The following is a 24,989-nucleotide window of genomic DNA, read 5'->3' as shown; positions in this document are numbered from 1 at the left end:
ATATAAATTTTGTCAATGCAGGAGTTATAGCATTCTTTGAAATAGAAATAAACCTGACAGACTCACAATATGTTTTACTGTGGATTCATAACTGATTTCCTGGTTTTCTTATTTAAGTGGTTAAACATTTTTAACAGGTGTTAATGCAATTGACAACTTCATGGAAAATAGAAGGCATTCTAAGGGGATTTTGGTTTAGAAAAAAAGAAAAATTTTCTTTTTAAATCATTAGAGAAATGGATTATTACATAGTAACACATGGATTATCAGATTTATCCAATCTTAAATTACGATTTTATGCCCTATTCATGGGCATTATGTTTTTCAGTCTGTGTGTCAGTTCGTAAGTCGATTTGTCTGTCTGTCGATTTGTCTGTCTGTCTGTCTGTCTGTCTGTCCGTCTGTCCTGCTTCTGGTTCAAGTTTTTGGTTTAAGATTTTGGTCAAGGACAATTAAGGTAGTTTTTGTCGAGCCTGCAACTTTTGTTGCAGAAAGCTCAACATAGGGATAGTGATCCGGCGGCGGCGGTGTTAGCTCACTTCTTAAAAGCTTTATATTTTAGAAGGTAGAAGACCTGGATGCTTCATACTTTGTATATAGATGCCTCATGTTACGAACTTTCCGTCAGTCACATGTCCAATGTCCTTTTTTTTGTAATGTTAAATTCTCTCTTATTATAAGTAATAGACCACTTTCGAGTTCATCCGTCACCGGCAAAAACCCGTCAATTATACACGCCTTTATGACGTCATTTACCAGATAGAGGGGCTCGCCTGTATCCCTGCACTATTTATGTTCATCAAGCGTCTTAGTGATCGTCTTTGTGCAGGATAAACTAGAAATAATGGTTGCTCTGTAGTTACTTACTGACATTTCCCTAATGACAGCAGTGTTGATTGTCAATTTTGAGAATTCAATTCGCCGAATAATTTGTACAATATAGAATTATAGTTTTCCAACCACTCGCTCAACATTGGAAGGAAGTGACGACGCCCCTAAACGCACAAGTGACGATGATAAAGGCGCGTATAATTGACGAGTTTTTTCCGGTGACGGATGAACTCGAAAGTGGTCTATTGGATAACTATATTTGGTATGTGCGTACCTTGCAAGGTCCTCATGCCTGTCAGACGGTTTTCACTTGACCTCGACCTCATTTCATGGATCAGTGAACAAGGTTAAGTTTTCGTGGTCAAGTCCATATCTCAGATACTATAAGCAATAGGTCTAGTATATTCGGTGTATGGAAGGACTGTAAGGTGTACATGTCCAACTGGCAGGTGTCATCTGACCTTGACTTCATTTTCATGGTTCAGTGGTTATAGTTAAGTTTTTGTGTTTTGGTCGGTTTTTCTTATACTATATGCAATAGGTCTACTATAATTGGTGTATGGAATGATTGTAAGGTGTACATGTCTAGCTGACAGGTGTCATCTGACCTTGACCTCATTTTCATGGTTCAGTGGTCAAAGTTAAGTTTTTTAGTTTTGGTCTATTTTTCTAATACTTTATGCATTAGGTCAACTATATTTGTTGTATGGAAATATTTTATGATCTATATGTCTGTAACGCAGGTTTTATTTGACCTTGACCTCATTTTCAGGGTCCATTGCTAAGTTTTAAGTGTTTGTGTTTTGGTCTGTTTTTCTTTATTTTTTAGCAATAAGTCAACTATAATTGTTGTATTGAAGAATTGTTAGCTGTACATGTCTGCCTGGCATGGTTCATCTGACATTGACCTCATTTTCATGGTTCATTGATCGTTTCATTTTCTTGGTTAATGTTGAGTTTATGTGACAGTTGTAATAAAGCATCAAGGATTAGTAAAGAAGGCGAGACATTTCAGTGTGTGCACTCTTGTTTGATGAAGGTGAAGTTTAATCAACTTGAAACTTAAAACACATGTTCCCTATGATATGATCTTTCTAATTTTAATGACAAATTAGAGTTTTGACCCCAATTTCACATTCCACTGACCATAGAAAATGATAATGTGAGTGGGGCATTTGTGAACTATTGACACATTCTTGTTACTAATCAATTTTGTAATTGACTCTTACAATGTATCTTGAAAAGTATAAAACATAGAGAGAAACTCTTAATACCAAAAGTGATTAAGAATTCAGAATTTCTTTAATTGCCATTTGACACGTATATATATGCTTTGATGGAGAGTTGTCTCATTTGCACTCATACCACATCTTCCTATATCTATTTTGATGTTTGACAAATGGTTGCAGCACCTCAATAGGATTTGTCTACCCTGCCCCATGATCCACTATCTGAGATTTAAAGAAATCAATATGTCTCAGCAGCAGAGTAAAGCTAATTTGCATGTTATTTGCATATTTTTGCTTGTAAACAAAAGTTAGACAATTTCAGAAAATAATTCAGCATGGTAAGTGTTAAGGTCAGTATTCAAACAGCAGTTATTTGCTATAAGTCTATGACTACTGTTTTCTTCAGTGAAATACAGCCATTGGTAATACATGTGATACTGAATGACAGCTCTCAATAAACCATAGCTTCTGTTCTAGTGCATTTGTTTTTGTATAATTCAATTTTGTGTGTGTATAAATTGATCATAGAGGGGGTATTTGTACTTATGAACTATTAAATATTTGAGCTTATTTAAATTTTAAGATAATTAAACACTTAAATTGGTATCATTAACTAAAAAGCTGCTGAGATTTAAAAAGCTAAATATTACTTCATTTTTTCGTATTTAGTTCTTTACTCCAATTAATTGTGAAGTGTTTGCGCAGGACTTACTGTATTATGTACATACCACCTTTATATCTATTTCTGCAGATTATCTATGGTTGGCATAAAAAATATTTCTGCTCCAATTATGATTTGAGATGTTTATAAAAGTTAAATACCTTTGAATGATTGATAAGCATCCTACATTTTTCACCTCTTTTCAAATATTTAAAGAATTAAATGTAAATATATACCTCCTACCAAATCAGCTTACAAAGACATGTGCAAGTATAAGAAATTAAGTAAAGAAAGCTTTTTTCTGTAAATGTATTGAATATAGGGTAGATAAGATTTTCATTTCAAGTGCACACATAAAACAAAATGTTCTCATAAGAAATGGGTGTACTTTTTTGTTTAAATTTGCGTAGGTGATATAGCACTAAAAGGTTTTTATAGATTGCTTGTATTACACCCTACTCACCTGGGTTATATGATTAGTAGTACAATAATGCACCCCTACCCGAGGATGATTTGCTATAAAAATTAATTTGACACTTGTCAGACTAGATTTAAATAAACAGAAATGATTTTTTAAGTAAACAAAAGATTAATAGTAAATCTATTCCCTTATCTATTACATACGTTTATTTCCATAAATTGCTTTGCACTTCTAACTATTATTATAACAGTAGGAATTGAATCACTTTTTTATTTCATAAAAAATAAATAAAAGGAGATGTGGTATGATTGCCAACAATGAGACACTTACAATTAAATAGTAGATATCTATCACTAACACATTTCAACTTTTCCTATCTATTTAAATATCTACTATGCTTATGGTTGTATAAATTTATTTGTTGGATATTTATGCAGAATTATAAAAAAATATATTTGAGTTGCCTTCGAAAAGTGCATCAGTAGCCCCTGAACACTGCTATGTGGGGTTCATAGAAATTTGGCATCTTTATTCATCCGGTCTTATGAACACTCTCACCTGTATGATTCTTTGCACATTTTTTTGAAATTCATATCAAAGGTTTCAAAATCATTGCCAAGAATCTATTTTAAAAGAGCATGTGCCCCTTTAAAATATAATTTATATCAAAAGTGTTATTGTTAGTGCTCTCAACCTTAGTTTTCATGTAGGATTTTTATTAAATTACCTTAAGCAATATCTGGAACCAGTTTGAAAATCAGTACCTTAACATTTTTTTTCTTTCCAGAGTTATTTCTTGAGACATGTAAATTGTATAGAAAATTGTATATATGCAATATCATACCAATATCTATATTAATTTTGAAAAAAATTGTTTCTTCTAAAGTCTTGGTCTGGAGTGAAAATCATTGCAGATCAAGCATTTTCACATGTACTAAGTTTCTTTGTAATTTAGTATACCAGGTAATTGATGTAATAGATGGGATATAGTTGATTTTCTGTTTTCAGGAGTATAATTGATATTATAAATTAATGTAGTATCTATTTTCTGTTTTTCAGGAGACAATTTTTCATCAATATTGATGTAATATATGGGATAGTTTATGTATGTTTTTAATTTTCTGTTTTTTTCTTTTCTTCAGGAGACAGTTTTTCCGGAGTATAATTGACGTTATAGATGGGATAGTTGTTGTAGTATCTTTCATTGTTGACATGGTATTTGTAGCTTTGGCTGATTCAAAATCATGTCAGTCAAACTATGCAAGGTTAGTAAGCAGTCATTATATCACACCAAACATAAAGAAAGGCCAAAATAAAAAAGGAGTGTTTTTTTTTAATTTATTTGCTAAAAAATAAAGACAAAACATTTAATGTTGAGGTACACATTTATTCAAAATTAACTTTGTTCTGTGGGCTTCACTGAATATTCCAACAAAGCAGATAGTTTAACCCATTCAGAGCAAGAAGGAAAACAGCTTTAGGTGTTGGTACATATGCAATGATATGGAAATCTTTGATATTTATCAATGAGAAAAATGAGTGATTTCCATCGCAAAATAAATTACAGCTCAGACAATGGATTAAAAAAGAAAGAGAACAAATTTCAATACTAGTATTTCAAAAAACATTTTTTTTTTAATTAGACATCTTGATGTTTAATTATTGGCCTGGTTTATTTAAATAATATTTACATTACAGACTTCTTGTGATTGGCCGAGTGTTTCGAATAATCAGAATATTAAGGATACTGTATATAATGGTTCAACAGAAGAGACATGTAGCTGCTGCATCAAGAAGAGTTATCTCACAGAATAAGAGAAGATATCAAAAGGATGGCTTTGACCTTGACCTTTGTTACATTACAGGTAGAATATTTGGACATGAATTCAAAATTTCCAGGATATGATAAATGTGTATTTCTGAAAGACATGTTAGAGAATATGATTCAAACATGGTGATATGATCAAAATGACTTTTGGTGAATTTTCACATTAAATGCTGTTGAGCATGTTTGGTTCACTTATAAAGACAATAAAACAATATAGTAGAAGAGTGGAAATTTGAAAAGTTTACAGTTTAAACAAAATCTTATACACTTGCTTTGCATAACTTTTCATCTGGCAAAAATGAAAATGCTAAAATTTGGTATGATTGCGAACACTCCACCAGCAACTTAATCACTAAGAAGTTAACAATTATAGGTCAACATACATATATGGCCTTCAAAATTACATTTCCAATGTAACTTTATATCACAAGCTAAAGTTAAAAAGTTGTCAATCTTTTGCTCACCCCCAATCAGGACTGATGTAAAAAGCTAAAACTTCACTAATACATCTTCTTTATTAGTCCCCTACTAATGAAGACAGCCATTGAGGTTTGCACTCTGTCTGTCTGTCTATTTGTTCATCCATCAGTCCTGCAAATCAGTTTTCCACACTTTTTTCTTCATGCTTGAAGATAATGATTTGATGATTGGTATATAGTTTTCCGACAAGATACAGAAACAAATAATTTCAAATTTTGTTCCTGTCTGATGATTTTGTGCAGAGTAATGGTCCTTGGATTCTTTCATTTATCAGTTTTCAACACTTTTTTCTATCATGCTTAATATTGATTGGATAATCGTTATATAGTTTACACCATGAGAATTCATAGATCAAGTTAATAGCATTTTGTTCCAGTACAATGAATTTTAAAAGGTAGGTGACTTTACTCATGGAAAGCCTGTTGATAACAATTCAAGGTCATCTTCAGTACTTTATACAAATTAAGCATTTCATTTTTCTTAATATTTGTTATTTTATTCCAGAGAGAGTAATTGCCATGTCTTTCCCATCTAAAGGAATGATGGCCATGTATAGGAACCCTGTAGAGGTAATATTTCTAAGTATTCTTGGATAGAACTATCATAAAAAAGATATAGTTAACAACTACAGTCAAACCTAATATCAAGGTCACATCTATTTATTGAAAACCTGTCAGTCAGGTCACATTTGGCATTTTGAACTTTAATTCAAAGGTCACATTTCTTATAGGGTCACTTTTCTCTGATTCCAAGAGCAACCTGTATATTGATTGATTGATTGGTGTTCAATACCACTTTTAACACTATTGTGCTATTTCATTGCGGTCAGATTTTATAAGAAAAGCAAGAATCACTGACCTTCGGTAGGAAACTTACAATTGTAGTCAATTAAGAATGTAGTTAGGTGAACATGTCCAGTGTGGGATTCAAACTCAACTAGTGTTGATAGGCTAGAGATACAGAAGTTAAAATTTCGAAGACCATTCGGCCACTGTAAATTGTATGTGAATTAATTAGATGAAATTATGGCATTAACATTGCTACATAGAGACGATGGCAAAAACTTGTTTACCCTTCCATGACGTGACCACAATTGTTGTTTTTACGAATACTTACAACAGAGTACTGTAAGTACACTAAATTATTGAAAGAAAATTGGTTGTGTCTTTGCTACAGGTGCATGTATTTTCCTTTTACACAGTGATGTTAGAAATGTTATGAAAGGCACAATGGTGCAATTTGAAAATATGTCTATCATTGGTTTAATTTAATTCAAAAATAGTATAGTATAGTGTAGTGTAGTGATTTTGTGACGTAATGAATACACCATATATCCTTTCTTTAACATAAGTTACAATATATTGCAGGAAGTAGCCAGATTTTTCAACACGAAACACAAAGATCACTATAGGATTTACAACTTATGTAGTAAGTTTATTTTATACAATTTGTTTTGAGAAAATCAAAAAAGTCTTGTTCATTACAGTAGATGAACTTCTTGTTTGCTTATTTTGACGTTTTATATCATAAGGTTATTATTATAAAGAAAAATACATTTTTTTGTTTTTTTTACTGCTAAGGGAGTTTAAAAGTGTTAGTATAAAAACCTAGTTTAAAATCACTTATATGAAATGTTTTTAAAGAGAAAACAAGACATTAAGAGTTACCCTTGACTGTTCTTTTGTCCATCTGTTCTTCTGTCCATCCTGGCACCGGACGTTTGCTCTTTTTCATAGGACATTTGGGCTTTTTTTTTGGACACTTGCGTTCAAAACAACGGACATTTGCGCTTTTAAAAAATGGACATTTGCGCTTTTTACATAGGACATTTGCGCTTTTTTTTTTTCTTTTTTTTTTTATATCTATGACTTCCCAATCTTTTATCCGGGTTTGGCCTAACAGAGTTAAAGTCATTCTTTATGGTTAAAAGTTTAAAAATCATTTCACTTTGTTGATATATGTTTAAAAGTTTATGTACAGCTAAAAGGAAACATTCTTAAGAAATTAAATTAAGTACTGTCATCACAATTACAGGTCAGTTTTAGCTTGATATTTGAAGCCCAATGAGTGAACAAATTTCGCTCTTGTTATTTGTCCTGATTGGTACTTAGCCCACATCTCAAATAAATGATCGAGTTTATCATTCTCAATTCTTGATTGGGGAGCCTGTTCATCAATGTACCAAATCTTACCAATTTACTGACTGTTGTTCAATAATGCTCTTCAAAAATATAAAAATCACAGAATGAGTCATGTAAAACTGTGCATTGTTGTGAGCATGGAAGGATTCTGGACCATTTGTTGTACGCTTTATACTGTATGATGGCTGTTCAGCCCATAATATTCTTCTCATTAAGATTACAGGTAGTCGACTATAGGTAAAAAGCGCAAATGTTCGGTCAGTGTAATACAGGTGAACCAAAATTAAAAGCGCAAATGTCCATAGTATTTGAAGCGCAAATGTCCAATCATTTTACAGGTAAAAAAGCGAAAATGTCCTGTGCCCGTCCATCCATCCATCCTTCCAATTTTCTTTTCTGAACTCAAACTTAAGGGTTTTTCGTCTAAATTTTATGAAACTCAAACACAATGCTAAGAACCAAAACTACCACTCCCAGTTTAAATTGTGGCATTCAGTCCACTATCGTTATTGAGTTACACCCCTTCATTGAAAAATTGAAATTTTTCATTTCAGTGTTCTAACTTAAGTTTTCATCATCCAAATTTTATGAAACTCAAACTTAACCACATCACACAGACAAAGATTAAATTTTGTTAATAAATCACTTATCGTTCTAGAGTTATGCCCTTTATACATGTACTATGCTTGCCTCATTTGATTTTTTTTATATGAGTCATGTACAATGCTAAAAAACAATACTCCCAGACAGAGATTAAATTTGGCCATTCAGTCACCTTCGGTCCTAGAGGTATGCCCCTTAATAACTTAATAAAGGGATTTTTTTCGTCTTCACACTCTAACTTGATTTTGCCTCATCCAAATTTTATGAACCACAACACACAGACAGATACAATTTGGACAGTCAATCACTTACTGTCCCAGAGTTATGCCCTTTTTTAACTTTAAAAAATGCTAAGCCTGAGGGGGGCATTCATGTCCTGAAGACATATCTCCTTCTTTTTTTTTTTTTTTTTGTAAAATGTAATGCCATCTAATCTCATAGAGGAATCTGGAATTTTAAAACATTTGACCCTAGTGATCTTTCTGAAGATTAATATACTTTTTCCAGAATGTTGAAATATATATGGTGTATGGATTATAATTAGAAAATGTTTTTCAGGTGAAAGAGATTACGATGAGACATTGTTCCATAACAGAGTGGAGAGAATTTTTATTGATGATCATAATGTTCCAAGAGTAAGGTACTGTATATAAATGAAATAGAATTACTGAATAGAAAATATTTTACAGGGGAGGATCCAGCCATTTTAAAAAAGGGGGGAGGGGTCACAACCCAGGACAAAGCGGGGGAGTCACCTATATGTCCCCATTCAAATGCATTGATTGGTAAAAAAAAGGGGGTTCCAAGCATAAGTGCATTCGTAGATCATATATATATATATTGATTTTATTTATTTTCGTATTAAAGTACTTGTTTTTTTGTGGATTGAGAAAAAATTGTACTTTCATGGATATTTTCAAGGAAATTTAGTTTGAGGTATAGCTAAGGCCTTTTTTTTTTAATTAGTTGGTTTACGGATCCGCCTACCCGATTTTGTTTAAAAGTGAAATAAAATTAAAATTTTGATTTCGTGTTGTTTTTTATTACGCCAACCCGATTTTTCGAGTGCTGTGAATAAAAAAATCCGAGGCGTTCCAAAACGTTTTGTCTGTGTCAATAAAGCGTTTGTAGTGAACGGCGTATTTTGAAAAGCTTCGAAATGACGCAGACGAATTCAAAAACCCAACGAGGGAGGACCATGGAGTCTGACGGCTTCATCTACTTTCAGTTGAATATTAACTTTGATGGTCAACGTACTGAGAGCACTTTTATCAAATGCAAACCTAAGCAAACAATCGGCGATGCCATATTCGACAATATGGCTGATGAAAATGTTGCCATTGTCAAGGTACAAACAGTTTTGCCACCAAACAAAACTAGGGCAGACACCCCTACCAGTACACCGGTAGAAGTGCTTGCGTCCTTTGGGGCAAAAATTATATTTGTTGATGTAAATGAAGGAGCACCTCCAGAAAAAAGTGCAAAGCTGAACATGGATGATAAAGTTAATGCTTTTTCAATCCTACTGCAAAGCATATCAAGATAAGAGCTAAACTATTTCTCCTCCTCAACCCCTGTTATGTCATGAATGAACAGCATTTTTTTTTTTTTTTTTCCTCCGACTCAAATTTTTCAGAACAGTTATACGTGAACAAAAAAAAAATCTAAGATTGCTATTTTATTTTTATTTTTTTTACCTCCTCCGACCCTAACCTTTGACACTAGTTGTCCGTAAACCAACTAATTAAAAAAAAAAGGCCTAAGGTCGGCGTAAAAATTGTTTAGAAAATTTAATATATTTTAAACTTTTTTTAAAATTATGGTAACCTTATATCCATGAAGTCCAAAACAAAGTTACCCCACAAATAATAATAAAGAACTCACAGACGTTCCTTGGCTGAATAGCATTTGAAATGATTACCAATAAAATTGATGGACAATTTTGAACATTTGTGAATTGAGTTACTTAAGTAATCAAATAGCATCATTTTGTTATGTTATATTTTAGGGAAATGATTGAGTTTTGTGATAATGCCAGAGAGTTTATGGGCCAGGATCAACAGAATGTAATATCCATACATTGTAAGGGGGGTAAAGGTAGAACTGGTACAATGATATGTGTCTGGCTAATAGAATGTGGATTATTTGATGGTGCAGAGGTAATTACAAATAAATCAATGATGTAAGGTTATATTATCACTTAAATAAGGGTAATTTGCCTGTAGGAGTAATATAGGGTTATTGCATGAATATTGGGGAATATTGTCCCAAGTAGAATTTTATATTGCATGAGCTTTGAGTGCAATATATGTTCTACAAGGGACACAATATTCCCTAATACTCATGCAATAACCCTTTTATTGTATAGCAATATATTTGAAAGTAAAAATTGGTTTAAATTCAGATTTTGTCGTTGATGATGTCATGGATTTTGAAGATTTATTGCACTAGTGCAATATTGGAATTTATTGCACACTAACTTTCGGTTACTTTCTGTGGGAAATATTAGATTGCTCTAAAATAATACAGTATACTGCATCATACTTATTTTCAATGGAATTGATAAGTTGTTTTAACACCATACTTCAAGCACAGATCAATGTAGTCTGTTACCAATAAGAATTTTAGTAGAAATGTGAAAAGTATTTTATTGTTATGCAAAAAACCATATCATGAAATAGTGTATTTATAACAAATGAGGTTTTATAATAAACTCTTTATGTTTTCAATCTGAAAGTTTCTGTTATAATTAGTGTACAAGCCTTCAAATCAACAATATACATCCCTTCCTGCTGACATTTAGACACCAAAGTTTGCTAGTATGACTGTTTTCCATATTTTTCACAAGATAAGCTTCATAAATGCATAAAACTCCCCAAGGAACAAACAAATCTAAAATTGTGTAATATACACACTTTCTGCTTTTAGAAATGCTTTAATAAAGAATTTGTGCTTATTTTTCAGTAAACAAACATTGGTGTTTTTTTTAAATGTATTTACAGTTTTGCTTACTTGTGTCATAGGGTGAAACTTTGCAATATTTATTCTTATCTCAGATCAGTATTTAATTGCCTTCGTTCATTTCTTATAGTAAAAGAGTTTTAAGTATTTGTAAATTTATTGCTTTAGTGAACTTTAGTAGACTGTATGATTGACCGTTAAATTTAATGTATAATGCAGCTGTGTTTTAACTGTGTCATTTCCAATTAGAAGCGATATAATTTATGTCTCTGTTTGTTTATATTCTGCCCCTTTAGTTGTGTGGTCTATGGAGGTATGACGATTTTATGTGTGAGAAAGTGATGAAAGTAGTGAAGGCCTTTGCGATGATAAAAGTGATTGAATGTAAAGTTTCGGGAGAATTGAAGAGAGTTAGTGAAAGAGAATGGATGTGTCTCTGGATTAACAATGTAATTTAATTGAACTGTATATATTTGAAACTGTTAATAATAAATATGTATATATGAACAGCAGTCTTTAAAAGCCAGTGCCTTAGAATAGCTCCGTGACACTTGACAAAATTGATGTAATCCTAGTATAAGGGAGACGATTCTAGTCTTTTTGTATGATAACAAAATAGGTTTTTGTCATTTCAGGAAAGTTTAGAATACTTTGGTGACAGAAGAACAGACTTATCAGTTGGTAAAAAGTTTCAAGGTGTTGAAACTCCTAGTCAGGTATAATATAAAGATATACATTCCCCATTTTAATTCTCAATTTTATATTAATGTTTTATAAATGCATTAAATATGTAACAATGGTTAAACCAAATTAAAATAAATTAAATAATTATTAGGAAAAAAAATATAATAATATGAAAAAAAGAGCATCATAGTTTAAAGAGAGCTTTAGGATCCATTTTTCATTTTTTATCCTCCATTTGCGATGAAATAGAGACTGATTGGTATGAATAGGGGTTGTCTACTCCCAGAACTAGTTTTACCCTATTATATTAACATCTCTGTCACAAATCAGCATTGTCATGCATTGTTATAATGGTTGTATATTAGTTGCTGTCTTGTTTTTATACGCCCGGGACGGGACGTATTATGGTATACCGTCCGTCGTCCACACTTCGGACAATAACTCATAAACACTTTTACCAATTTCCATGAAACTGAAGTGAATTGTTTATATCTATTGACGTAAGCTCCCTTTCGGTTTTTTTAGGCAGTTAAGCTGCCTTATGCGAGCACCCTGGATTTGTGACCCCAATAAATGCTGAAATATGTGCCATTGTTATCATCTAGCTGGCTACTATGTTATTTATAACTTATTGGACAGTTTTTTCATACTTTTCATTCTGGATTACAAAATATATGACCAGAAAAACCAGAAAAACCTTAAATGATCGTCGATTTTCCCAAAAGTTTTGAAGTTGCACATATGAAGTAGAGCACATTAGGAATCCTTATGTAGTTTATTATCCCCTGAGCTTTTGGCTAAGATGTCAAAGAACAAATGTATTAAATATTTAATCGCCGAAAATCTCTAAAGACAAGTAGTTAAGATTTCCCAAATTGCAAAACTTGTAGGAATATTGTTTGTTGTCAATACGTAGTCAACTACGTATATAAGTTCAACTGATCACGCTGTTGGCCGCAATTTTGAAATAGAAGACAGAATTTTCCTATCTTTTTAATTTGGACGCAGGGGTTCAAATTAGCGGTGGTTCGGGGACTGTGACCTTCCACTTTTGCAGTCAGACTTTCTACTTAATTACTAGCTACGCCCGACGGATCTTGAAAGAAAAATAGAAAAAAATATCTTTGCAAACATTTTTACCAAAGTTTCCTAAAAAAACGATCTCAAACTTATTTTCATCATTACTTTTCATGACAGCGATGTTCAATTTGTTCAACCGCTATCTTTATACAGAATATCGCCGATAAATAATGTGGAAATCCGAGTAAAATCATATCTCACTTTCTGTCAAAAACAACATTGTAAACAAAATGGCTGCCGCGAGATTACAATATCGGATCCGATTCCAGAAGCGGATACGGGTAATCGCGGGTTTTAGGGCTTTCAACTAAAAAAATCCAGATAGGTGACAAAATACAGCTATGCATGGTAAATAAATATAAACACTAGAATTGAAAACCAAAATTGTTTAAAAGAAAGAAAAAGCAGAAAATATTTTGTACACCAATTTTAATGTCAAAATCCAATACAAGTGACAGCTGGGAACAGTTTATCGAACAATATATATGTAACATTCCTGGTAACACTGAGTATAATTTTTGTTATCAGTGATAAATGTTGGTAATGCATGTTAAATGCTTTTCAAGTTAAACATATTACTGCAATTTCAAGGGGTATTTTTTTCTTCTCAATTTTGATAGGTCAGTTAAAATAGCTGGAAGTTTCTTATATAAAAAAAAAGATGTGGTATGATTGCCAATGAGACAACTATCCACAAGAAACCAAAATGACTAAAACTTGGTAACGGTCAAGATCCCCCACCCTAAACAATATATATTCATGTATGGGACAATATAACAAATCATATGAAATATAGGAGGAGTTCGTGGGGCCACTCTACCCCTTTCTGCTTGAGAATTTATAACGGTCGAGATCCACAACCCTAAACAATATATATTTATGTATGGGACAATATTACAAATCAAATAAATTATAAGGGGTCCCTATGGTCACTGTACACCTTCATGTTTGAGAACTGGGAAAAATTCGAGATCATCACCCCTTAACCATATAAACTCATGTATAATACTATATAACAAATCTTATCAAATATAGGGGAAGCCCCTATGGTCACCCTACCCTCATGTTTAAGGATTTTGAAACAGATCCCCACCTCTTAATAAAATGAAATATAGGGGAGTCCCTGCAGTCATCTGATTGAGAAATTGGAAACAGTTGAGATCCCCACCTTTAAATTAAACCATATATATTCATGTATGAGAACTAATCAAATGAAATATAGGGAGAGTCCTTAGGGTCACCCTACCAACTCCTGTTTGATACATAAAAACAGATGAGATCCCTACCCCTCAACCATATATATTCATGTATTGGACAATATAACAAATCAAATGAAATATAGGTGAAGTCACTGGGGTCCCCCACCCCTCCTGTTTGAAAACTTGATAACGGTCGAGATCCCCATTCATCAACCTTATTAATTTATGTATGGGACAATATAAAAAATCAAATGAAAAATAGGGGTAGTCCCTAGGGGTGAAGGTGGGAGTCATTTACATTTACTATGGACAGGTCAGTCAGACCTCACCATTGATCCCTGTAGTAGTAAACATTTGTCTGATTTGTGTCTCATAACTTTTGTACTGTAAAACACAAACTCAGTTTTCTTTCCAGGGAAGCAAGTCCATTCATACTTTTACAAGCTCGTACTAAAGTCAACTTGAACTACTAACAGTCAACTGATACGAACAATTATGCTCAACTAGAAGAACTGCAATCATTACAAATTTGTACCACTGCTGACTCATGAAAGACTCATGACCATTCGTGGTCATGTGCGTTGCTATTGAAAACCTTGATAAAATATGAATCATTTGCCTTAATGTTTAATTCATTAAATGAACATAAATGCACAATTATATATGAATGTTTAATGTTTGTTCTTTTTTAAAAATCTTAAAAAAAAAAGTTGAAGCAACATTGCCACAGTTTTCATAATTATGTTTGCCTTGGTTTTTGCTTAACTGCCTACAGTGCTTACAGCGCTTTGATTTAATTTCAGATTTTAAGTTTTGGATTTATGGGGCTTTATTCATAAAAAAGGGGGGATTTTCAACACTTCGGACAATAACTCAAAAAGGCTTTCACCAATGTCCATGAAACTTTGGTGAATTGTTTATATCTATTGACGTAAGCCCCCTTTTGTTTATTTTTAATTTCAGATTTTAAGTTTGGATTTATGGGGCTTTATTCATAAAAAAGGGGGGATTTTCAACACTACGGACAATAACTCAAAAAGGCTTTCACCAATGTCCATGAAACTTTGGTGAATTGTTTATATCTATTGATGTAAGCTCCCTTTCGTTTTTTTTTTAATTTCAGATTTTAAGTTTTGGATTTATGGGGCTTTATTCATAAAAAAAGGGGGATTTTTAACACTTGGGACAATAACTCAAAAAGGCTTTCACCAATGTCCATGAAACTTTGGTGAATTGTTTATATCTATTGATGTAAGCTCCCTTTCAATTTTTATAAATTTCAGATTTTAAGTTTTGGATTTATGGGGCTTTATTCATAAAAAAAGAGGGATTTTTAACACTTCGGACAATAACTCAAAAAGGCTTTCACCAATGTCCATGAAACTTTGGTGAATTGTTTATATCTATTGATGTAACAAATAATACTTAATAAAATCTGATGAAAACATAAAATTTGTAAAATCTTTAGTTCAATTTAAAACATTAAATTTCTTGTAAAACATAGGTTCCATGAATTTTTTATACGCCCATCGTCTTTCAGACCGGACGTATTATGGTATACCATTGTCCGTCCGTCGTCCACACTTCAAACAATAACTCACATAAGCTCCCTTTCCATTTTATAAATATAAAAGGTACTTGATACTCAGAAAGTGTGTTGTGAACAAGATTGAATGTATGGATGAAAAATTAAGACAACAAACTTAGTTAAATTTGAGGTAGCCTTAATAGTGCCAATTTTTTGTGCATTTTTATTTATTATTTGGGGGGGGGGGGTATTTGATAGGGCTCACACTATTTCTAGTTGATCATATAAATTCATTAAAAGACAAGTTAAAAGAGCAACGGGTGTATCATGCGCTAAAGCACAGCCCTTTATTATATAAACCCAGATGTTTCATTTATATTCAACTTGTAGAACAAGATTGGAAATAATACTCGATCAGTATCAGAATACAATAAATATTTTAAATTAATTTACATCTGGAGGTTCATACCGAGCCAGTTAACACTAGGAACACTGATTGATGCATACAGTTTTTTGTAACTTTATTTCTAACATTAGAACACAACCTATCCCCAAAACAACTATTCTATTGTGAAATGAGTATTATTCAATTTCTTTTATCAAATATAAGAAAGTCATCATTTTATGAAATTATTTATTTTCTCACTTTTAAAAATGGCCAGCATTTGAGTTACTATTAACATTTTTTTTTATCAGAATTGATGAATTGACAAATTAGAACAAAATATGATCTGTAAACAACATAATTTCTGGCATTTGAATACTTTTTTTAACATTTACACTAACATATACACATAGAGAGTACAGACTGTCTCTTTACATTCATTTATAGAGTCGATATGTTGGATATTTTGAGAAAGTAAAGAAGAAACTAGATGGTAAAGTACCTACACAAGTACCAAAGAAGATATCAACTATCAAGATCTTTAACCTTACTGGTAATATTATTATAGGAAAATACTTTTAATGTAGTACTTTGGACATTTCTTTTATTTATGAAATAAAGTATTGTTGGACAATGAAGTATTTTACCATTAATAACAACTATTTTTTTTACACTATCTGACTGTCTTTTTGCAATTGTTGAACCTATGAAAAACAGTGACTAGGTCAAAATTCTACACTTATAATGTGAGATAATGTATATGACTTTTTCTACTCTCGCTGCTAGGCAAAGGGGGCATTATGTGTAACCCTTATCTGTACATACCTCCCAATATTGGTTTCTCTAACTTTAAATAGCCCCAACCACATGTTTTTGTAATTAGTATGGCGTTCATTATCACTTAACTAGTATATATTTGTTTAGGGGCCAGCTGAAGGACGCCTCCAGGTGCAGGAATTTCTTGCTACATTGAAGAGCTGTTGGTGACCTTCTGCTGTTGTTTTTTTCTTTGGTCGGGTTGTTGTCTCTGACACATTCCCCATTTCCATTCTCAATTTTATTTTTTACAGAGTTTGTCTTTAGTGCTGTGTGGAGGCAGTAGAGTGCCTCCCCGTGCTTTAGGTTTATGCTCTTATAATATACTAGGTTATGGAGTGTGTGTCCGAGTGAGAACATCTCTAGTTCATTACTTTAGGAATATTTATCAAAAAGTAATATTTCAATATTCAGCCCCATTCTACTATTTAGTCAGCCATCAGTCCTACCCTGATATACCCTATATTTTTCGGGTAATTAATACTGATAGTGTTTGACATTTTTAGCCGAACAGATTTATCAATTTTACATAACTTAAATTATTGTATGCTGGTTCATATTCTGGACGCCAATCTTTGCTCCTTTATAATTTGGAAATTAGTATGGCGTTCATTATCATTGAACTAGTATATATTTGTTAAGGGGCCAGCTGAAGCCTCTGCACCTGGAGGCGTCCTTCAGCTGGCCCCTAAACAACGCCTCTGGGTGCAGGAATTTCTCACTACATTGAAGACCTGTTGGTGACCTTCTGCTGTTGTTTTTTTCATTGGTCAGGTTATTGTCTCTTTGACACATTTCCCATTTCCATTCTCAATTTTATTATATATATCTATAGAAGCACATAAAATCTTTTGTGGAGCATTAAAAAAACTTCTTTTTGTAATGCAGCATATTGTTGCAACATCAATCTTACATTTGCCTTTTACTTACAATGTACACAATTATAAAATAAATAAAATAAAATATTGATGATGGTAAAGTTTTCAGTATAGAAAAAAGTAGAAACACAAAAATACTTAACTCCGAGGAAAATTCAAAAAGGAAAGTCCCAAATCAAATGGTAAAATCAAAAGTTCAAACACATCAAGTGAATGGATAACAACTGTCATATTCCTGACTTGATACAGGCTATTTCTTATGTAGAAAATGGTGGATTGAAACTGGTTTTAAAGCTAGCTAAACCTGTCACTTGTATTACAGTCGCATAAAATTCCATTATATTGACAATGATGTGTGAACAAAACAAACAAAAACAATAGGTAAAAATGTCACAAACGGGTGAAAAGTCTAATTCGGTACGTCACATTTGTGATAAGGGAACGGGATTGTAGTTAAGACATAAGGAACATATCAATTATCATTTGTGAAACCGATATTCCATAACAGTCAATCAACTCTTAGAATCAAGGTTAATAGTTTGTTTATTTTCTACTGTTTGTAGGTGTAGGTAATGCTGATGGAAAGGATCTCAGTATGGAAATCAGAGTGGATGGTTTACTTATATATGAATGTAATTTGGGTCAGAATATAAATTGCGCTGTAAGTATTGTTTTTATGCCCCACCTACGATAGAAGAAGGGTATTATGTTTTCTGGTCTGTGCGTCCGTTCGTCTGTCCGTCCATCTGTTTGTTTGTTCGTTCGTCCGTCTGTCCCGCTTCAGGTTAAAGTTTTTGGTCAAGGTAGTTTTTGATGAAGCTGAAGTCCAATCAACTTGAAACTTAGTACACTTTTTGCTTATGATATGATCTTTCTAATTTCAGAACAAAGTTGACTTTTGACTCCAATTTCAAGGTCCACTGAACATAGAAAATAAAAGTGCAAGTTTCAGGTTAAAGTTTTTAGTCAAGACTCAAGGTAGCTTTTGATGAAGCTGAAGTCCAATCAACTTGAAACTTAGTACACATGTTGCTTATGACATGATCCTTCTCATTTTAATGCCAAATTAGATATTTACCCAAATTCACGGTCCATTGAACATGGAAAATGATAGTGCGAGTGGAGCATCTGTGTACTTTGGACACATTCTTGTTTTAGTAATAGTTTGAGAAAATATACCCATATAAAATTTTTGATAGTAAAGCAAAAAACAAATTTTAATCTGACTTGACTTTGAATCGATCGTATTTTATGTGAAGCAGAATGATATATTCAAGTATGATGAAGTCAACCTCAGCTTCTGATGTGATAAATGCTGGTTAACAAAGCCTGGAATTTAATATTTTGCTTTTCTCATAAAATATATTAAACCATTCAAGTAACCCTAACAAACTTGGTTTTAAAATGATCTTTGGTGTAATTAAATCTGAAGATCACTGGGTTAAAGGTCACAGCAAAATGATAGTAAAGCAAAAAACAAATTTTAATCTGACTTGACTTTGAATCGATCGTATTTTATGTGAAGCAGAATGATATATTCAAGTATGATGAAGTCAACCTCAGCTTCTGATGTGATAAATGCTGGTTAACAAAGCCTGGAATTTAATATTTTGCTTTTCTCATAAAATATATTAAACCATTCAAGTAACCCTAACAAACTTGGTTTTAAAATGATCTTTGGTGTAATTAAATCTGAAGATCACTGGGTTAAAGGTCACAGCAAAATGATAGTAAAGCAAAAAACAAATTTTAATCTGACTTGACTTTGAATCGATCGTATTTTATGTGAAGCAGAATGATATATTCAATTATGATGAAGTCAACCTCAGCTTCTGATGTGATAAATGCTGGTTAACAAAGCCTGGAATTTAATATTTTGCTTTTCTCATAAAATATATTAAACCATTCAAGTAACCCTAACAAACTTGGTTTTAAAATGATCTTTGGTGTAATTAAATCTGAAGGTCACTGGGTTAAAGGTCACAGCAAAATGTCTCTTTTGAAGAGATAACTTAGGACTAGTGAGGGTAGTATTGTATTTGAACTAGTTATGGATATAAGTTTTGTTTTATCTTTTAATTGTATTTTAGCTAAGTAAATTGACAGAGGATGACAGTATTGAGGTTAAATTAGAGAATGTTCCAGTTCTGACAGATGATGTTAAAGTTCGATTCTTTTCCAGTGATGTAAGAATTAAATTATTTTATCATGTAGGATGAATGACAAGCCAAAAGATCTTGAATGCAGACTGTTTTATTTTCTTGTACATGTTATTGGATTTCTTATTACAAGTAGTGGTTTTATTTAGACTTTTCAGTTTTCACACTATTTTGATATCTTTTGATTAAGTTACAAAAAAGTTTTGGTAAGCAACAACTTCTACAGTTTTTTTGTCAGTTTATTACAATATTCTGCTTTGAGTAAAGTAGAATATTGTTATGGGATTTTTAAATTTTGTTATTTTGTTAGGACTGTTGTTTGTATCCATGACCAAGACCTAAAAAATGTTACTGTGAAAATCAGAGTTTCAAATGATAAATGAATTAATTTTGTGCGATGAGTAATGTCCCTTTCATAATTTGCAAATCACTAAAACTTGTATTCTCAAAGTTAAAAGACTAGCTTGCATTAAGTAAATTCCTGTACTAAATACTTTTAATACATGGAAGCCAACTTGCTTTAATAAGAGTCACTATTTGTCTCATATTTATCTCCATATGTAACAAATGTTTCAAGTGAATACAATAATATATTCTGACTTATTTGATGAGGTTTTTTTATGTTTTCCTGTATATTTACATTTCATTACATATAAATAAAAAAAAATCACTGTTGGAAACTGCTACTTGACAACTTAATTACCTAGTGTTTTACATTCATAAAAGTCATGATTAGATTTTACATATTTAATATAGAATTTGAAGTTCCACTGGCGAAACTACATTGCTATTCTTTTCACTTACAGAAAAATGTACCGAAGATTTATGACCATTGTGCCTTTTTCTTTTGGTTCCACACTGCTTTCATAGAGGACGATAGGTATGTATTGTTACTAAGTTAAAACATTTATCTGTTTTGGTAAAATGATTTGTAATATTCAGTATTAAGGAGTATAGCCTTTTATTGCCATAACAAATGATCGATATGCATGACCAGTCAATAGACCACTTTCGAGTTCATCCGTCACCGGAAAAAACTCGTCAATTATACGCGCCTTTATCATCGTCATTTGTGCGTTTAGGGGCGTCGTCACTTCCTTCCAATGTTGAGCGAGTGGTTGGAAAACTATAATTCTATATTGTACGAATTATTCGGCAAATTGAATTCTCAAAATTGACAATCAACACTGCTGTCATTAGGGAAATGTCAGTAAGTACCTACAGAGCAACCATTATTTCTAGTTTATCCTGCACAAAGACGATCACTAAGACGCTTGATGAACGTAAATAGTGCAGGGATACAGGCGAGCCCCTCTATCTGGTAAATGACGTCATAAAGGCGTGTATAATTGACGAGTTTTTGCCGGTGACGGATGAACTCGAAAGTGGTCTATTCAAATAAATTATTTAAAAAATCATTATACTCTATACAGTGCTAAGATATTTGTCACACATTAAGATGATATTTTTTAAAATTTGAAAGCCTTAACCAATGAATCAACCTGTTACCCTTTAAGACAATAGTATTAGAGTTATGGCTTTTGGTTGGAGTTGTTCTAAAATGCTAGTAGCTATAGTCTTCATTACTTATAATCTGTAACAGTTGATGAAATCATGTAAAAGCCTAAGTGAAAAATCTCAACGTGCAATAAAATGGCCTGCAGTATGGAAATTATTTTTTTTTACTTAAAAAAATTGTCAAACCTAAATATTATACATTAAGCTTTACTTATATAAAACAGTTTATCATATCAGAGTTCGCGAAAATGGTCGGTCCTGACCGCCAAAATGAGGCTCGGACCAGTATTTTGAAACCTAGTGCCGGTCCTGATGACCGATGTAAAAACGGCCGTTGTAGTTCCCTTTTTATCAGTAATTAGTTGTATCGCAACTAATTCCAATACGTGTTTACATCGGTCTTCAGATGTACCTGCAGGTTATTTCCGGTACTGGATTCCTGTTATTATAGACAAGCTGAAACCTATGGAAAACTTAGTGCCGATCTACACGTGGCCTGCTAAATTTGTTCTTGGCAAACAATCGGCGATTGAAATCTTAGATGGAGATAACAAATACTGAGAAAATGATTCAGTTGATGAAATTGATAGTTAAGATGGCTATAAGAACAATCAGAAGAACAGAACGTGTCTTTCATTATTAATTTGTCCGTGGCTGTGAAAAATAAAACTAAAAATAATAATAAAGATATTTTTGGATAAAATATGTTATTATTTTATATTAGGATCAAATTGACAGATTTTTTAAGGACTGGCAAAAATTTTGTAGGACTGACAAATAATTTTGCTTTGTCGGTCCAATGACCGACGGGTCAAACGAAGTTTTCGCGAACTCTGTCATATAGTGTAGGCTAAACTAGCAATCAATTACAATCAATTACATAAACTGTATTAGAAAAATTTAATTTATTGTTTTATGTATAGTTGTGGGGTTTGGGATCATAAATTTTCTAAATGATATAATTGTTGAGTTATTTTGAATTTTGCATTGTCTTGAATGGCTATTTCATATATTAATTTAGATTGGTTTTGACCAGAGAAGAACTTGATAATCCTCACAAGAAAGAAGGACAGAAATTTTACCATGAAAAGTTAATGGTGGAAGTTCTTTTTGAAGATCATAAAGAAGACTTATAATTTTAGTTTTCATATAAGTTTTGTAAGCATATAGTTTATATAATATTATATAACATATTATATTAGTTGTAATAGCGTTAAATTGTCGCCTAAAATATATGTACGGTGCTGTCTTAACATGGCATTGTAACCTAGTTGCTTTGACTCATTATTAAAAGTAATTTTTAAGATTGAACATTGACGAAAAGGGGCATTTTTATTAGGTTGTTCAATATTTCAGGGTTATTATGTTCCTTATAAGCATTGCATTTTTGTTTAAACATTGCATACACCTGGGAAATCACTGTAATTACTTATTTTGAAGTTAAGCTTTGTAACATAAGTATGAACATATGTTTTTCTTAATTTAAGGTGGTACCTAACATTACAGGGAGATAACCCTGTAAAATCATCTAAACATTTTAATCATGTAATGTTAAGGAAATATTAAACTTTTCAATGATCAAAATTAGTGTTTGTCAAACTGCTATCTATCCAACTAATTTTTTCTGAGAAACTGATTGGTTCAAGTTTTTAGAAATTTTTATATTTTTTTCAAAGTACCACCTTAAAAGATTTTTTTAAAGTTCTTTTTTAAGACTTTCTATTTATTGGTATCTTATATTTAAATCTATGCATTACATTCCGCTGTTCTATGATGACTACAATAACGCTTGACCGCCTATGAAAAATCTTTAATTAAACATTCCAGATTAGCTCAGGATTTATTTATCTCTATAAGATTTAACTAACCTTCTAATTGGCTGACTCTCTGGAAGCACCAGTCAAAATCCAGAATTTGTTGAACATGTATAAAGAATTCAGACCATCGCTAGTAGGAGAGATAGATAAAGGAGAGGGACTGAATTAATTGGGTTAGCTTATATACCACTTATTATAATGTGCAATATACAAATATTTGTTGAAAAGAGGTTGTTAAGGATTATTTTTTTTAATTAATGTATTTTTACGTGAAATTTACATTTTACAGAAATGATTTGTTGTAAAAGGAGATTATATATTATTAATATGTGCAATATTTATTGAAATTAATTGTTTTAGAATTTTGAATTATGTTTTTACTACAGTTAACAAATTGCTGGTCACTTTACTGTTGATTTGTTAGATTAGTCATTTGTGCAGAAGTTTGTTACAGAATAACTATATATATTGAGTTAAGATTTTTGTTTTTTAAGAATTTAATTTTTTTGCTAAAAAATATGTTATTCAGTAATCATGCTTCAAGTTTCTTTTCAGATTATCTCCCCTGAACACAATGATGAACCTTCAGGGTTGACATAAAACATTTGTCTACTAATATGCAATATTCATATTTTGAAATGGTATCCATAGTAAAACAAAAATCATTTTCTTTTTTTAGTAAGAATCAAGATATTTTTTAAAGCATGTTACTCAATTTTATTTTTTTGTTCATTTTAAACTATAATAGTTTGTTGAATTTATGAAAGATAATTCTTTTTTGTTTTTAAAAATTCAATTAATTCTGTCATTTTACAGATTTTCTCTGCATGTGTATTTTTTAAAATGACAACTTCTATCAATTAAGAATTTCATCTTTTTCGAAGACTGTATAAACCAAATAGAAGCAATTGTTTATCTTTTTGTTGTTAATTTTACTGTAAGTCAGGCTGGACCTGAAACATAGAATGAGTTTGTTAATTGCCATGAAAGAGTTATTTACATTTTAAAAAAATTGTTATTGTATGGTGCTGTGTTTAAATTTTTAGATATAAAGATGTTATAATCAAAACCTAGTCATTTTCAATTTTCTTTTGTCATTGAATTTTTATTTCCTTTAGAATTTCATGGTTCATGGTTGATTGATTATTCATTAACTTTCTCTAAAGAGGATTTAACTTTTTGGTGCAGTATGTTTATATAAGATATAATTTATAATTGTTATAATTTTATTTTAAGTCTAGTCAGTTTCAATTTGCTTTTGTCATTGAATTTATATTACTCTTCCACATAGAACTTGCACCTATACAAACAAATGCCATCATTCTCTAGAGAAAAATAGATGAAAAAAATATTAAAGTTTAGGCACATAAAATACCACTATCTATAACCCTACATTAAGGTAAATGTCACTATAATTGGTATGATAACCATTATAAAAAACATTGATATAGACAAAAACTCTTATCATCTAGACCTTTTAGGTTAAATAAATAACATAGCTTCCACCAAAACTAACATTAGTAGGAAAATTGTACTAAGACCTAAATAGCCAAGTCTTTAATATTCTGGCAAATATATATTTACCAATTTAAAAATATTCAAAAAGATTGATGGTTTTCAAATAGTGCATAACAAATTTTTAAATTGATCCATAGAACTATTTGTTAGAAAGTTAAGATTCCATCTTATAAATTCAAGTTATATGTTTAAAGTTTTATACTCTCATTAATGTAAAATTTTTAAATGTTCACATTCCTTTTAAAAAATATT

At 31.6% G+C, this 24,989-nt stretch overlaps 1 protein-coding gene across 1 annotated transcript in view; it reads left to right on the top strand.

Annotated features, from left to right (window-relative positions):
• Nucleotides 1-24,989, top strand: part of LOC134697365 (phosphatidylinositol 3,4,5-trisphosphate 3-phosphatase TPTE2-like) — a 30,989-nt gene extending 6,000 nt beyond the window's left edge. Inside the window, exons 4-15 of the mRNA XM_063559598.1 lie at nucleotides 4,285-4,407; nucleotides 4,841-5,007; nucleotides 5,955-6,019; nucleotides 6,818-6,878; nucleotides 8,753-8,834; nucleotides 10,203-10,353; nucleotides 11,791-11,871; nucleotides 16,479-16,584; nucleotides 18,289-18,386; nucleotides 19,816-19,911; nucleotides 20,691-20,764; nucleotides 22,424-24,989. Of these exons, the coding sequence (XP_063415668.1) occupies nucleotides 4,285-4,407; nucleotides 4,841-5,007; nucleotides 5,955-6,019; nucleotides 6,818-6,878; nucleotides 8,753-8,834; nucleotides 10,203-10,353; nucleotides 11,791-11,871; nucleotides 16,479-16,584; nucleotides 18,289-18,386; nucleotides 19,816-19,911; nucleotides 20,691-20,764; nucleotides 22,424-22,538 (1,219 nt within the window). The 3' untranslated portion in view covers nucleotides 22,539-24,989. The remainder of the gene's footprint in view (nucleotides 1-4,284; nucleotides 4,408-4,840; nucleotides 5,008-5,954; nucleotides 6,020-6,817; nucleotides 6,879-8,752; nucleotides 8,835-10,202; nucleotides 10,354-11,790; nucleotides 11,872-16,478; nucleotides 16,585-18,288; nucleotides 18,387-19,815; nucleotides 19,912-20,690; nucleotides 20,765-22,423) is intronic.

This window comes from Mytilus trossulus, chromosome 14 (genome assembly GCF_036588685.1).
Source record: "Mytilus trossulus isolate FHL-02 chromosome 14, PNRI_Mtr1.1.1.hap1, whole genome shotgun sequence".
Taxonomy (NCBI): domain Eukaryota; kingdom Metazoa; phylum Mollusca; class Bivalvia; order Mytilida; family Mytilidae; genus Mytilus; species Mytilus trossulus.
Note: the sequence above shows the minus strand (reverse complement) of the source record. Positions and strands in the feature narration are given on the sequence as shown.